At 52.5% G+C, this 16,247-nt stretch overlaps 1 protein-coding gene across 1 annotated transcript; it reads right to left on the bottom strand.

The window, feature by feature from the left end:
- Window positions 1-1,956: 1,956 nt before the first annotated feature.
- On the bottom strand, window positions 1,957-14,970 carry TRIM63 (tripartite motif containing 63). The gene is made up of 9 exons (XM_006748309.3): window positions 14,669-14,970; window positions 13,646-13,818; window positions 10,005-10,173; window positions 8,932-9,027; window positions 7,508-7,741; window positions 6,721-6,743; window positions 6,260-6,384; window positions 3,837-3,911; window positions 1,957-2,547 (listed from the first exon to the last, which is right to left on the bottom strand). The coding sequence occupies exons 1-9, from the start codon at window positions 14,825-14,827 to the stop codon at window positions 2,537-2,539; spliced, it is 1,065 nt and encodes a 354-aa protein (XP_006748372.1). The 5' UTR covers window positions 14,828-14,970; the 3' UTR covers window positions 1,957-2,536.
- Window positions 14,971-16,247: the final 1,277 nt, after the last annotated feature.

Below are 16,247 nucleotides of genomic sequence, written 5' to 3' on the forward strand. Positions count from 1 at the left end.
GGGAAGCCTGCTTCTCCCTCTCCCACTCCCCCTGCTTGTGTTCTCTCTCTCGCTGTGTCTCTCTCTGTCAAATAAGTAAATAAATCTTTAAAAAAAAAAAGTCTGCCTTCAGCTCAGGTCATGATCTTGGGGCCCTGGGATCGAGACCATGTTGGGCGCCCTGCTCAGCAGGGAGTCTGCTTCTCCCTCTCCCTCTTGTCTCTCCCCCCTGCTTGTGCTCTCTCTCCTTCTCTCTCAAATAAATAAATAAAATCTTTAAAAAAAAAAAAAAAAGAAGAAGAGTCACATGCTCTATAAACTGAGCCAGCCAGGCATCCCGCCTCAGGTGAATTCTTGTCACGACCCGCACCACCGACTTCCACCCTATCAGTCACCCCACATTTGGGGGCCCTCATCCTCTCAGGAGAGACACCCCATTTAGACACCACAAATGATAAAAAAATAATAATAATAACTTGAGAAAGGACTGGAAATGAGAGAAAATTTTGAAAATTCAAAGTTAGAGGGGCGCCTGGGTGGCTCAGTCGTTAGGCATCTGCCTTCGGCTCAGGTCATGGTCCCAGGGTCCTGGGATCGAGCCCCACATCGGGCTCCCTGCTCTGCAGGAAGCCTGCTTCTTCCTCTTCTATTCCCCCTGCTTGTGTTCCCTCTCTCGCTGTGTCTCTCTCTGTCAAATAAATAAATAGAATCTTTAAAAAAAAAAAAGAAAGAAAGAAAATTCAAAGTTAGGGACTGAGGTAGCCTTGGAAAAACTCCCAAAAGTGAAAATGGGCAGAGGCGTGATGGGTTGAAAACACTTTCATAAAGGGAGCTCCATAGGACACTAGTTCTGGACGATGTCTCATGAACGAGTAAGCTGGGAAATGCTGGGTTAAATACTCAATCCAGCAGGAAATATCAAGAGGCAGCATTTCAAACACCATGAACTAGATGTTCCGATCATTGTCTAAGGTTAAACAGGTTTCTTTATGGCAGGACTGCTCAGAGCCCTTACCTTGCTGAATGTCAGAAATGTGGGGCAGACTGCGATGTTCCTCAAATGTGTAAGTTGCAGTGTCTCAGACCCAGTAATGTGCCTCCTCGGGTCCGCTCAGCCTCACCTCTCTGCTGGCCCCTTGGGTCCTTGTTCACGGAGACCCTGGATGCTACTTCGGCCTTGGTCGTGGCCTCATCCATCCCCTAGCTCTGGCGGCTGGCTGACTTGGAGTTCCCTGCATTAAGTCTGGGCTCCCGCCGAGCCACTGTTGCGCCCCCTTTGGTGGTAGCAGCAAAAGCTCCAGCACCCACGTCCAACCTAACTGGGCCCCGAAGCTCTGCTCCCTCCACCGCCTGCAGTCAGGTGGGCCTTCGAGCCTCCCCCCTCCCCCCCTGCAGCTGCCCCAAGAGGTCAGGTGGTGCCACCTGGCAGGTGCAAGGGAATTAACACTCTGGGAGGCCGACTTCCATCCTGAGCGAAATTCCCTCCCCTCTTCCCTCTGATGCACTGCTTTGAGCAGTGCTGCGTTCTTTATGACCTGCTAGAAACATCTCACGTGACTCAGCGAGCCGCGGGGCGGGGGAGGCTCTTGGTGAAGCTGCGGCCAGCTCAGTAATGCCCCGCATCGCATGTGCTTCACTCCTTTCCTATCCCGCTGCCACTTCCCTTCACTCTGGCTGCCCTGGGGTCGCACCGAGGCTTCAGCATTGAGGCTTTGCTTCAGTCTCGGTGTTCTGGAGAACCAGAGAACAAGGCATTGAACCAGCTTCTTGGGGACCCCCTCTCAGGGCCAGTTTTCCATGGCGATCCCATTGGGAAATGCTAGTTTAAAGAATTTCTTCTTTGATGGGATGGAAACAGACGAGCCTGCAGCACACATCCGGTCAGGCCCTCTGTCCTGGCCTCCCCCGGTCGTGTCCCCCCCACCCCCATGCTGAGCTCTTCTCTCCAGAACAACAGGCTGAATGAAACCCCAGCTCTTTTGGTAATAACAGAAAGAGAGCGTTGTGCATTTATTGAAACAACATGTAACACAAACTCAGTTGCCATCCACTACGTCAGGGATGGGCATTGACACAGTACAGTACTTTCTAGGCCTGTCAGTGCTACCCAGCTCTCCCTCCCGGGAAAGGAAGAGGGCAGCTTTGTCAGCCTGGCTTCCCTCCCCTCTTTCTAACACCAGCTGGTCACCCAATGACCAGGCATTGTCATACAAAAGTTCCTTTACAAAAAGCACCAATTGGCATACATATACAAGTATATACAAAAAAAATCACATTTAAAAAATGTACAAAATATTCCATTTTGCACCAACGTAGAAAAGTGTCCTGTGTGGTTGTTTCAAGCATGTTTTCAATTCTGGTTCAGTGGCTGCTGGACACAGCAGTGGGGGTCCTACTACTAGTCCCTGCTCTCCGAGCAGAGAGAAGACACGCCTTCCCATTGTCCCTCCTGGGGCCCCGACCCCTCCCACCCTGGGCCTGTCATCACGGCAGCTGGGCCCATCCCCACCCTCCCCAGGCTCTCTGCGTTCAGAAGGTCTCTCCCTCATCCAGCTCCTTACTGTCGTCCTGCAAGAAAAAGACAAAGAAACACAAGGTGAGACAGGGCCCGGGGGGAGGGCGGGAGTGGAATCCAGGGCTTACCAAACCCCAGTGACAAAATTATCAGACTCCAGTTCCTGCCTGGCCTCTAGAATTTAGTTGTCGCAACACCATGGATTGCACATCCAACACAAAACTCCGAAAGAGTATCCTGTATTTTTCAACTGGATTGGAATTTAGTTCCAATAGTAACTTGGCTTGAAAAATGATATTAGCAAACATGTGCTAATTAGCAAACACGTCCTTTCTATGAGCTGCTGTAAATGATGATCTCATTTACTCTTCCCTAGAATCCTCTGAGGTCAGTAATATCGTGCCCCATGAACAGATGAGCAGCCCCAGACTCAGAAAAGTTGTGAACAGCCCAAGATTATACCATTCGTCTGTGGGAAAGCTGCGATTCAGAACCCAGGCTTTTAACCTGGGTTAAAACTCTGCAGCTCAGAGAGTTTTCTAAATGACTTGCCCAAGGGCACGTGGATGATCAGATGCCCCCAGGGGCCCGCGGAGGCCGGGACTGAGTAAAGCCAGCAGGCTGACAGCGGTGGGCGGAGCAAACTGGCAGAGGGGGGCGGCCCCTGCCCGATGCCAGCTCTCTGGGATTAGGGAGGGGTGCAAGCATTGTTAGTTCTTCCCAAATTTTCACAAGAAGGTGGAAATCCAGATTCTTAGTTGAAGTTTCCTTTAAAAAAAAAAAAAAAAACAGGGGCGCCGGGTGGTGCAGCCGGTTAAGCCTCCAACTCTTGATCTTGGCTCAGGTCGTGATCTCAGGGTCGTGAGACGGGGCCTGGAGCCTGCTTGGGATTCTCTCTCTCTCTCTTTTCCTCTCTTAAAAAACCAAAAAACCTGCCCCCCCCATCTCCTAATTTTTAAAATGTTGGCAGCTAATTTCAAAAATTTTAAACGTTGTGTTGGCCAAACAAAAGTTCTCAGCGGGCCAAGCCTGGCTCCTAAGTCCCTTGTCTTTTATGTCTGTTATACTGTATTTTGCTTGCCACTCAGGAAGGTCATTGAGATATAAAATGAGAGCTTTTTATTATGAATAGTTTGGGTTTTGTTTTGTTTTGTTTTGTTTTCTCTAAGGATAAAGGGAACAGGACTTTACCCTCAAAAGGTATAAAACACATATTAGGACCATCACCACAGATCGGCATCATCCCCACAGTCCAGCACAGGACTTTGCCCACAGTCAGGATTTCATGTTGTTGAATGACTGAACGAACGAACAAACGAATGAAGGTAGATGAATTTCTTACCTTCTGCCTTTCTCTCTGTGGACTCTTCCTCTTCCTGATCTTCTTCTTCTTCAATGAACTCTTCCTCTTCCTCAACTGTGTGACAAAGAACAACTGTGTTAGGATGGGGCCAGTTCCTCAGAGGAGCTGCTCCAAGGGGCACCAGGCTGGAGACAGCACTTATCCAAACCCCTTCCCACACCCAGTTGGGACCACATGGCCATGCGGTGACATCTGTGGCCCCGGAGGTGACGAGCTTGCCATACCTAAGCTGCACAGAGGCCCTCTCCCTCCTCCCCCTGGCCTCCTCCTTCCATCCCACACCCCTCCAAGGGAGGGAGGTTCAACACACCCATTTGTTCTAGTAGCAACAGCAGTTCCTATCACTTGACTTGCCAGTGACTAGAGGGGACTTTGGGGGAAGCACACTTGGTGCTTCTGCATGTCCCCCGGTTAGGCAGAGACACATCACCTGGGGAGAAAGGACTCCCTGGTTCTCAGGGATCAGAGTCCTTGTCTTGAAGGAATTTGCTCAGCCTTTGAAATCTGCTTGCCTAGCACTCCTTATCCAGTTTTCCTCATTCCACAGCCTACAAAGGGGTGGCTGTGGGGCGGGGGCCGCTCCTGGGGCCATCTCCTTGATAGCTCTCTGAAGCTGAGCCCCAGACAGACGGCGACCTGTGTCCTCACCTTCCCATCCTGGGACATCGCCTTCAAGCTCCACTAACAGGGAACTTGTCTGTTCTCCACCCCCGGCCCCAAGCCTCTTCCTTAATGCTTTGGGCCCCTGAGGGGGTCACCAGAGAGCCAGGGTATTTGTCAAGAGTGTGTAGGGAGAGGTTTGAAAGAGTTCATGCCTCCAAAATGTCAGCCCAATTTCCAGCTACATAGCTGGGACCTGTGCATAACCCAGGGCTTTTTGTTGTTGTTGTTTATTATCACAATTAACTGCTCTTAGCAGCATCTGCTGAGCACTTACTATTGCCAAGTGTTGTGCCAAGCATCTTTTGTGTGTGTGTCTGCGTGTGTGTGTGTGTGTGTGTGTGTGTGCACCAAATGTCTTACACGCATTGTCTCATGGAATCCTCCCCAGGGTCTTGGGAGCTGGATGGCCCTTGGTGGAGTCCGCGTGGGCTACTTACTAGCTGTGTGGCCTCCAGCAAATTACTGACCCTCTCTTGGCTTTACTTCCGTAACTACAAAATGGAGACGACGATAGAAACTACCTCATGAAGTTAAATGACAGAATATAACGAGTGGGGTATTTTGGAGCTCTGAGCATAGCTTCAACACCGGATTCTGAAAGCTTGTGGGACACAACACAAGACGTGCCAGTTCTGTCTTTCTCAGCTGGTCCTCGGAGCATCTCCTCTCAAAGCAATACAACACTTAGCAAAATTGGATCTGCTCTTTCTCTGTTGCTAAATAGCTACCTTGCAACCACGTGCCCTTGAGCAAATTATTAAATCTTTGCTCTTCATCTGGTTTCCTCATTTCCGCTTATTACTTTTCCCTTATTATTGTTACGGTTGTGTTGTGATAATTATTATAGGTACTCTATGATAGAGTAATTACAAACAGAAATGAGGACATGATACAGGTAAATTAAGGCGCCCGAGTATCAGAGATGGCATCATTCAGAAGCTGAAGCTAAGACCAGCCTGAGGCAATAGCTAGTTGTTGTCTAGTACCTGACTAACTCCTCTGCATTGCTCTCTTACTTGTTGCCAGAGCACCATGATGTGGTCATTATTAATAGGACCACCTCTAATTTTTTTTTTTTAAAGATTTTATTTATTTATTTGAGAGCGAGAGAATGAGAGACAGAGAGCACGAGAGGGAGGAGGGTCAGAGGGAGAAGCAGACTCCCCGCCGAGCAGGGAGCCCGATGCGGGACTCGATCCCGGGACTCCAGGATCATGACCTGAGCCGAAGGCAGACGCTTAACCAACTGAGCCACCCAGGCGCCCCAGGACCACCTCTAATTTTTAAAGGTAGAAAATGCAGTGCAGGGGCGCCTGGCTGACTCTGGCAGAGGAGCATGCGACTCTCGATCTCAGGGTCATGAGTTCGAGCCCCATGTCGGGTGTAGAGATTACTTAAAATAAATAAAAATTACAAAAGAAAAAGAAAATGCAGCTCAGAGAGGGAGAGGGGCTCACCAAGGGTCACACAGATAACAAGTGGTAGAGCCAATATTTGAACTCAGTCTGCCTGACTCCAGTTGCCATATGCTCTGTTGCCCCGTGCCTCCCTGCAGTGGATCCATACATAATTTACTGAGCAACAATTATGTGCCAGGTACTGTGCGGGCTCTGGGCTCATGCATGAGTTTGGCTGTTTGCTAGTGTACCTGCCTCCAGGTGGGGCTCGGCGGCCGGGAAGCAGATTGCCAGGGCTGAGGCAGGGAAACAGACGTATGCCACCACCACCTCCTCCTTTACCTGTCCCAAAGTCGATGGCCCTCAGGGCGTCTGCTATGTGCTCTAAGTCCAAAGTAAAGTAGTCCATGTTTTCAAAGCCCTGTTCTGTCTTCCCCAGCTGGCAACCCTTGGAAGCTTCCACAATGCTGTGGGGGAGAAAGAGAGAAAGAGGGGGACAGGATGAGATTTCTGGGCCTCAGTGAAAGAAGGGGGTGTCTTAGGTCCAATTCACATCAGTGCACGTATGTGTGCCCACACCCATGCCTTGCACCTAGATGCTCCCCTGGAGGGTGGGGTATTGTCTCTCCAGTCACAAGCAGAATGGGGGGGCCAAGAAGGCAGGGGATGCAAAGGCCAGGAAAGCTAGCCTGGGCTAAGACCCTCCCAGCCAACCTAATGCAAAGGGGGAGGCCCACTGGACAGAGATCAGAGGCCCTGGTGGGAGCTGGGGCCTTGGATCATAGTCCTGGAGAGACACTGACCTTTTGATGAGTTGCTTAGCACTCTGTGGGGAGAAAGAGAGAGAGCACAGGGTTAGCAGTGCAGAAGAAGTGGCCCCAAGAAATCAGCAAAAACAGTGATGGTGCCACAGACGGGCCCTTGGTGCCATTCCCTAGCCTCGTTGGGACCTGCTCCCTGCCCTGAGTTGAACAGCACTTGGGTCTTTTCCTTCTATTCATGGACTGCACGGGTTTGGGGCATCACTCTAGGACCCTTCCATTGTCATGGCAGGATGCTTGGATTTTCCGGGTATCATTCTAAACACTCTTAAACCCCCAAATTTCCAAGATGAGAATCATACCCTAATCACCTTTTTATACCCAGTGTCTAGCCCAAAGCCTGGTCCACAGTATATGCTTAGGAAATTTTTATTGAGCTGTGAAATCTTATCGTTGATCCTTTTATGTACCCACCCCCCGCCCCAACAAGCTTTTCTAGGGCAGGGCTGTGTCTCATTCATCTCTGTTGTCTCTGCCTCTGTGGCTGACCTATAGAATGTGCTCAGTGAATAGTCTCTATGTGGACACTGTATTTTGCACCTTACAATGCCATTTCACAAACATCTCTTATTTGATCCTCACAAAATCAGTTAAGAGGAAAGAAGGGAGGAATCATTGCATGCCCATTTTACAGATGAGGACACTGAGGCATAGAGCTTTAAATGGCTTGCCCAGGGGCACATGGGTGACCAGCGATGGAGCATAACTTGCACTTTAGTCAGAGCCGGTGAGTTGAAGTGACCGCCCACAGCCTCCTCATCCTGCTCACCATGAGGAAGATGGCCCCGCCAGGCTCGTCCAGGGACTGGATGGCCGTCTCCACCAGCTTAGTGGACTTGTCCAGTTGTTCCCGGTACTGCAGGATGAGGGCCTCGATGAAGCTGAGCTTCTCCTCCTGCTCTCGCGTGATCCGCTGCAGCAGCTCACTCTTCTTCTCGTCCAAAATGGCATACAGTACATCAAACTTCTGGCTCAGCTCTTCCTTCACCTGGTGACTGTTCTCCTGGGGACAGAAATCAAAGAGTCACACCCTGTGGGGTCCTCCTCCCTATATCCCCGGGTGTGCTAGGAATCACAGGTCTGAAGCTGGAAGCGATCTTACTACACCTCCATTTTACAGAAGACAAGATGAAGGCTTAGCAAAAAGAAAACACTTGCCGAGGTCTCATAGCCACTTAGCAGACCAGTAACGTTTGGAGGCTGGTGTCATGGAGAAAGCTAGCCCCTTCCTCAAAATTAGAGACTCCAGGGTCAGATGGGATGATCGATTCTGGGCCCTCTGTGTGCTCCCAAGTCACTCTGTCCCTCCCCCCGGCCCCCATTTTAGGATCAAGACTGGATTCAGGAAGCTCTGCCTCAGTTGGTCCTAGCAGGGGTGGAAAAACAGCCCCTCCTCCACTGGCTTCCTCGTTGAGGCCCCTTCTCTCCAACAGAGATGCTACGTCTCAGTTTCCTTACCTATAGAATAGGCATAATAATAGTATCTCATCAGACTGGTGGCATCTCATGAGTAGTAACTATGCATCCCTCCTTCCTTTGAAACCATCCTTCACACAACTCTTCATCCGCCGGGAGTATGATGATCCTTTCCCCCCAATCTCATCTCCAGGCCCCACCCCAAGTGGAGATGGAAAATCATGGATGCTTTTGCAGAGATAGAAAAGTTTCCTTCTGCCTCTACAGTCTTTCTACTCACAGTGTGGTCCCTGGACCGGCAAGCTGGGCAAATCCCGGGAGTTTGTTAGAAAGAAATGCAGAACCTTATGCCTCGCTCCAGACCTACTGAATCAGAACTTGAATTTTAACAGGATCCCAGGGTGATCTGAATGCACTTTAAAGTTTGAAAAGCTTTAGTCTACCACACACTGAAGACAATGCTCTGAAAACTACTAGTGCTGAAGAAATACTGAGAATTATTGCTGGGATGCTCCCTGAAGTCAGGGATCAGGTCTGTCTTGGTCACCACCCCATCCCCAGAGCCTTTGACGGGGCTTGACACACAGCTGTGTTCCAGAAGCATTTGGTGAATGAGTGGATGAATGGATTAGTTGGTCCGCACTCCACCATCCCCCCTTGAACACCCCAGCCTCCAGGCCCCAACCAGTAGCTACAACCCCCAGGTGAGCCTTCACCCCAGAGACCAGGCTGCACTGAGAGGCTTCGGACCCCAGACAGAGCTCTTTTCCCCCTCACCTTGGTCACTCGACAGGAGTCCTCCAGCTGAGTGATGATGGTCTGCACACGGTCATTCCCCGCCACCAACATGGAGATACAGTTACTTAGCTCAGTCTAGATGGCGGCGAGGGGGGGGGAGGGGGGCGGGTCAGGAGAGGAGAAACAGAAATAGTCTCAGGGCCTGTCTTCTCGGGAGTGGCACCCTCCTTCCCCTCTCTGCTAGAAAGAGCCTCTTTCTGAGGTGCTGCTCAGGTCCAGAGCAGAGAACAGCAGAGAGAGACTGCATCCCTGATATTACAAATGAGGCCCAGGGCGCCTGGGTGGCTCAGTCGTTAAGCGTCTGCCTTCGGCTCAGGTCATGGTCCCAGGGTCCTGGGATCGAGTCCCACATCGGGCTCCCTGCTCGGCAGGAAGCCTGCTTCTCCCTCTCCCATTCCCCCTGCTTGTGTTCCTGCTCTTGCTATGTCTCTCTCTGTCAAAAAAATGAATAAAAAATCTTTAAAAAAAAAAAAAAACAAATGAGGCCCAGAAAAGCAGACATGAGCAAAATACAACAGCAACGTACTGTCAGAGGAGGGGTTTGTTTCTAGGAAAGAAGGGATGCAGAAAAGAAATAGAGTTGGAGAGTTCTAGAAGAGAGAGATCAAGAGAAGAGTGGGAGGCAGGGAAAAAGTGTACCGAAAGAGGGGCCACAGCTTACTGCATGGGCAGGATGATGGGACTCCCACAGGCCTGGGGGCCCCGGGGGAAGGTTCTCGGCCACTTTCTGCCGCAGGAGAGGTAATCAGCACAGGAAGAGGTATCTGGGGCCCAAAGCACCCTGGGATTTAGAAGTCGTGGCCTGAGAGGACCCTGGTGGCCTGATCCAGGGGTCTGTTCTCTCCCCTGTGGCCACACCCAGGTGCTCTCAAGTGGCTCTAAGTATAACCCATGAGCTCAGCCACCTCCCCCTGCGGCCTGGGAAGTCCCTCCAGAGGGACTATTCCTGAAAGGCCGGCTCAGCAGAGGGACAGGGATCAAATCCACATCCTGAATCATCTGGCCGTGCCCCACAGGCCCAGGCTGGGGTTAGAGGCGGCACTGGCCAGTACCTTCTGTCCCTGGAAGACGCTCTGCAGCGGGGCCACCTCACAGGCCTGGTGAGCCCCAAACACCTTGCACATGGAGCATGTGGGCATCTCACACGTGAGGCAGTAGATGTTGATTTTCTCGTCTTCGTGCTCCTTGCACATGGGGTGGCTGCCCTTCTGCAGGGGCCGACTGCAGTGGAGAAGAATCGCAAATCAGACCGGGGTGGGGGGCGGTCCAGAGTCCCTGTCTCCTCCCCAGCTCCAGGGTGCCACCCCAGGTCTAGGGCCTGAGCCCTCAGTGACTGGCTTCCCCAGTCCTTTTCATTTTCTGGAGACCCAGAAGCAGGAAAGCCAGCGACCCCACGGCTGTCCTCATATCCTCGGACTCCAAGGCCAGTGACGGAGTTGGCCTTCGGCCCCACCAGTGCCGAACATGGGAAAGCTTATAGAATCTCAGGGTCGGGACGGGAGACGTTTCTGAGAAGAGGAAACTGCACCCCAGAAAGGTGAATTGACTTGCCCAAGGCCACCCATCAGGTCAGGGCAGGGGTGGCAAGAGTGCACTTGTGCTAATTATAGTCCCCGTAGCGCTTGGTTACTGCAGGCCAGACTCGGAGCAAAGCGGTTTATACTCATGGCCTCACTGAGTTCTATATTTGATCCACCAGACTGTAACCGCCATCGAAGCAGGGAAACTTGCTGGTTCTTCTCATCTCTGCTGTGTATGTGTGGCAGGGAGGAGGTGGTGATTCGGTGCAGGTGGAGAGAATACATCAGTAAGCACGCCGTGAGAGTGGCCCCAGGCTCCGACAAGGAAGAAATGTGTGGGCCCCAAGTCACACGACCAGAACCCGGGCAGCCCGGGGATGGCTAACAGCTCAGCCTAAGCCTTGACTTAAAGTCCAGAAGGTTTTTTTTCCTTCCCAAACACACATTCTTAGAATGCTTTTCTCCCTCGGTCGCGTTCTCTACTTAGGGACTCTGGTATGTTATTTGTTTCTCTCGGGGCATCAGTTACTTCCTATCTGAGGCTCAGTTTTTGGGGGCTAAGTCCTCCCTCTCCAGCTAGACTATACACTCGTTTAGAGCTAACCCCATGTCTACACTGCTGCTGCTTTCCCAGCCCTTAACCCAGCAAGCATCTCACAAATGTCAGATGGTGACTGTCCCCCATCCATGTCAACGCCTCACCTCTGAACAGCCTTGCACAACTGGTCACCCCCCAGGCATTATTACCTCCCCAGGTTCTTAAATAAGTCCCTTTCCAGACCTATCTTTCTTTCGTCTTTGAGCCCAGGGCCCCCCCTACTGGCAAGGGGTCTCCCTTTGCCACCTGGTTCAACCTGCCCCCCCCCCCCGCTTGCCCCCCCCCCCCAGGGAGGGGAGCTCTGGAATGGCAGTAGCTGCAGAGGTGAGGTAAGATCCTGAGGGTCCGGTGCCCGTGCCCACTGCCATCCCCGATGCCCATTCTCCCAAGCCCAGGCATCAGCACCTGGGTTCAAATCCAGACTGTTCTGCCACTCACTCATTCTGTGACCTTGGGCAAGTGATTTCACCTCTCTGAGCCTTGGCTTTATCCCAGAGCTACTGGGATGTATGCAGAGCCTAGCACAGAGCAGACCCTCCAAAAAGGGCAGCTCTCCCTGCCACTGGACTATGAGGAAAGGCCCCAAAGGGTTCAGACATAACATGCTCTTCATAGGTCGACACTTCGGGGCAGGGGGCTGCCATACTTAGGGGCCATATTGATTTTATTATTATGAGAATGATCAGGGGCGCCTGGGTGGCTCAGTCGTTGGGCGTCCGCCTTCGGCTCAGGTCATGATCCCAGGGTCCTGGGATCGAGCCCCGCACTGGGCTCCCTGCTCGGCAGGAACCTGCTTCTCCCTCTCCCCCTCCCCCTGCTTGTGTTCCCTCTCTCGCTGTGTCTCTCTCTGTCAAATAAATAAACAAAATCTTAAAAAAAAAAAAAAGAATGATCAGCACTCTATCTGCACTTTTGTAGTTTGAACTCCGGCAACACAGAGGTAATACCAGTTCGGAACGTTCGCCGTGGAGTAGTTAGACAGGCTCCCTCCCTGCTTCCCCGCTTGCTGAGTAGCCCTGGGCAAACCTCTGACCCTCTCTGAGCCTCCATTTCCTCACTGGAAAGTGAGGGTAAGAATGCCGAATGGAGGGGCGCCTGGGTGGCTCAGTCGTTAAGCGTCTGCCTTCGGCTCAGGTCATGATCTCAGGGTCCTGGGATCGAGCCCCGCATCGGGCTCCCTGCTCGGCAGGAACCTGCTTCTCCCTCTCCCACTCCCCCTGCTTGTGTTCCCTCTCTTGCTGTGTCTCTCTCTGTCAAATAAATCAATAAAATCTTAAAAAATAAATTAATTAAATTAAATTAAAAAGGGAGAGGGGCGCCTGGGTGGCTCAGTCGTTAAGCGGCTGCCTTCGGCTCAGGTCATGATCTCAGGGTCCTGGGATCAAGCCCCACATCAGGCTCCCTGCTCGGCGGGAAGCCTGCTTCTCCCTCTCCCCCTCCCCCTGCTTGTGTTCCCTCTCTCGCTGTGTCTCTCTCTGTCAAATAAATAAATAAAATCTTTTTAAAAGAAAAAAGAATGCCGAATGGATCACCGTGAGAATTAAACAGGGGTCATGCACGGAAAATGCTTAGTACGGCGCTGAGACACAGGAGGTGCTCCATGAATATCTGATACGTTTAACATTTCCCATCGAAACCCTATTTGAGAGTCACAATAACAAACCTTACCATCCTCTTCTGCAGACAGGGAAAATGAAGGCCGAAGACTCACCCAAGTTCCCACCGTGCCTTAGCGACAGTCGGACTCGCCAACGGTTCGCCCGGTGAGGGCTTTTTCTCCCTAAGACTGGTCTGTCCCCTGTGCTTGGGCAGGACACTGCCTGCAGGCAGCACTGGGTGACGGTTTGGGACCAAAGGGCCTGAGGGCAGGAGCCTGGAAGTCTTGTCCAGATTAGTAAAGAGCCCCCTGGTGGCCATGTCTCTCCCCGGGTTGAGGCCACACTGCACAAACTCCGATCCCACAAATTCTACCCAGGACGGAGCTGCTATTTCACAAACAGGGAGGCTTGGGGCCAGGTCTCTGAGGCTGTTCTTGGCCATTTCTCTTCCCGGCTGGGAAAGCTTGGGCAATTGACGTCACCTCTTTGAGCCTCAGCTTCCTCATCCGTGAAATGGGGATGATGAAATTCGTGCCTGGTCCACAGGATTGCTGTGGCTCAGCAGGAGGAAGCTTCCCCAGGGCCCGTGATGACAGCTGTTACCTTCACTATAGAGAGACCGGCTGTGTTCTCTCTGGGCGCTTTTCTCTGCTTGTCGCGGCCACTTAGCTGGCCCCAGTGCGTCCCTCTCCCTGTCACATCTCGCCCTTCCCCTGGTTCCTGTCTCAGTCTCTCCTAAGAGGGCAACCTAATGTGTGGGCTCTTCCCGTTCACTGAGTGACCCCGAGAGCCCGTGTTGGGGGATAGAGATGAGCCTCTGCTCTGCCGGAGGAAGAGAGAGATGGCTCTCTGGACTGGGGAGTGTAGCTCTTGCAGCCAGGCCACTGGATCCCCGGCAGATGGGAAGGAGCCTGGGAGAGCCGGGCCCAGACTGGCTGGGGAGGAAGGAGGGGCTCCCGGCAGCCAGGCGGACTGACCTGGAGCACTCCTGCTTGTAGATATCAATGATGTTCTCCACCAGCAGATTCCTCTGCAGGCCGTACACTCCGTGACGATCCATGATCACCTCGTGACGGCAGGAGGGGCAGCGGAAACGGCCTCCAGACATGGACACGGAGCCAACCCGGTTGGTCCAGAAGGGATTTGCGGCCTGCAGGTGGCAAGGGCAGAGGTGAGGCCTGGGACAATCTCCAATTGTCCTTCTTCCTGCTTCCCGCAACCATTCATGTCAAACCATTTGACCTGGAGCTCCCCATCCTGAGATGAGAGCCAGCCCACTTATAACGGGGAGCCCCTGAGAAACACCTAAGCAAGTTTGGGAGTCAGCAGACCTAGGTTCAAGTCACGATTATCCTCTGAATGACCTTGTCGCCCCAAGCCTCCAACCCATTCACTCAACAGGCATCATTAGACCTAGCTCAGAGGGCTGCTAATTCAAAGATAAAATTGTGAGACAACATTTTGTAAAGTGCTTCTGGGAACCTTGAGTCCTGCCTCCCTGCCAGGACACTCCTCCCATTCCTTTGTTAAGGAGATGGATCCCCTCCAGCCCCATATTAGAGGGAAGATGCCCCTTCTGCCCAGTGTCTCCTGGCCACCCTCCTCCTCCTAAAGCTCTGGGCCCCCTGCCACCAGGGAGCTGGCTCCAGCCCCAGGGGTCTGGTTTCTCTCTCCTCTCCGCCTGCCTCTCCCACTTGTCGCCTGAGGCATTTGACTCCTGATTGGAGAGTCGACTGCGGGCTCGGGGCAGCGGTGGGGGAGCTGTGGGGGAGCTGTGGGCAGGGTGGGAACGGGAAACAGGCGTCCTGGAGGAGGAATGGCGCAGCCAGAGCTGCCGCCGCCGAGCCCCCTTCAGCCCAGAGGCCTCTGCTGGGGCTTCGCTCTGGACGGGAGAAAGCCAGCCCTGGTTTAGAAGTCCTGGACTGAGAGAGAATGGCTTTCACCGCAGGAATACTCAGCGGCCACCTGGGGCCCAGGACCCGGCGCTGCCCGGCACTGACCTGGAAGATGTCATTGGCACACTTCCGGCAGAGGTTGTGCTGACAAGGCAAGATGACCACCGGCTTGGTAAACATCTCCAGGCAGATAGGACAGATCAGCTGCTTCTCCAGGTTCTCCATGGGGTTCCCATCCTGGATCAGGCTTGATTTATAATCCATATTGTCAGGAGGTATGGGGGTTCACCTGGCTGCCTCCTTCACCTGCCTCGCTCTACGTAGACCTGGGGTCTTGCCTTTGTCACGAAATGCCCACCCAGCCTCTTTGTCTTCTCCTGGTGCCCGAATTCTGTCTTGGTCTGAGGCCCCTCTGATATTTATAGCTGGGTCCTGGTCACATGAGCCCCAGGAGGGGACCAGCTGAACATTCCGATGCCAAGTGGCTGGCTGGGGCTTGAGTTTCCTCCAGGCCTGAAAGACCGGCCCTCTCAAATCACATGTAGGGATGAGCAATTGCTGTTCTCCCGGGAGGAGGGTCGTAAACAAGAACAGCCTGTTCGTGGGCAGGCATGGGGGGGAGGACAGGGTACCCGAGTTTCCTCCAGAAACTAGTCTCCCATACCAGGCTGGTAAGCCAGCAAGGGGACCCAAGAGTGGGCCACTAGGATTTGCAGGATTAATAGGCCGTGATCCCTCACTGACCTAAACCCCCTCCTCTAGAGTACCGAGTACCGAGTAGCTCCCAAGAAGACGGATCAGGGCAACCCCTCTCTCTGAGCCCATCCCTGAGCACAGAATATTGCTAGAGACCTTGAGACCCCACCCCAGCTAGCCCATCCCTCCTGCATCCACTGGCCACTAAGTTCACTCTAACGTTGAAAGGGCTTCCTTGAGACATAGTCCTTGTTTTATAGATTTTGACCCTGAGGTCCAGAGAAGGAAAGGACCTTATTCAAAGTCACTTAGAAAGCCAGTGGCAGAGCCAGGAATCTTTTTCATTCATTGGACATTTCTCTGGGTACTAACCACAGGTCAGGCACCAGGGGGACCGGTAAGGGAGGAATCCTTTTCCCTGCCCTGAGAAGCTCACAGCCCAGGGAGGGAGGCAGACAGAAATAGCTCTTATGGGGTGCCATGAAGCCCTATCTGGACACTTAGAGGTTTTCCAGATGTTTCCCTCTGCTCTCTGCACAAATTTAAATGTTTCTCTATGTTCTTCTGGACATCTTCTGTGTTGGCAGGTAGAAGTCACTAAAGTAGTTCTGATGGCTATTTTTAAGGTAGAACCTCATGCAAAAGGTTATAGGGTCCAGCCACTGTCAGGTGCTGGGGCAAGAGTGGGAGCAGTGACAGCAGGCCTCAAGGATGAGCCTAAGAGACTGTGGAACATACAAGAGTGTCCAGGGTCTCACGAAAGAAGAGCGGTAGGAGAGGAGGTTAGATCACCTCAGCCTGAAGAAGAGATGATGGTTAAAGCCCTGAGACAAGACCTAGTGAGTAAGGGGTGAGGGGAGGAAATGGGAGCAAGAACTAGTCACAGAAAGAGGAGGAGGCCCAGAGGACAAGAGGTTGGGGAATTTTTTTTTTTAAGATTTTATTTTTAGGTAATCTCTACACCCATTGTGGGGCTCAAACTCACAAC

The sequence above is a fragment of the Leptonychotes weddellii genome, chromosome 4 (genome assembly GCF_054177405.1).
Source record: "Leptonychotes weddellii isolate Sample4059 chromosome 4, ASM5417740v2, whole genome shotgun sequence".
NCBI lineage: Eukaryota > Metazoa > Chordata > Mammalia > Carnivora > Phocidae > Leptonychotes > Leptonychotes weddellii.

Bases quoted from the DNA above. Each gene is read 5' to 3' on its own strand.
- TRIM63 (XM_006748309.3), bottom strand. From the start codon at position 14,827: ATGGATTATAAATCAAGCCTGATCCAGGATGGGAACCCCATGGAGAAC. The intron at 13,819-14,668 runs GTCAGTGCCGGG...TGCCACCTGCAG, and splicing joins GTGCCAATGACATCTTCCAG to GCCGCAAATCCCTTCTGGAC. The intron at 9,028-10,004 runs GTACTGGCCAGT...GCCGCCATCTAG, and splicing joins GCGTCTTCCAGGGACAGAAG to ACTGAGCTAAGTAACTGTAT.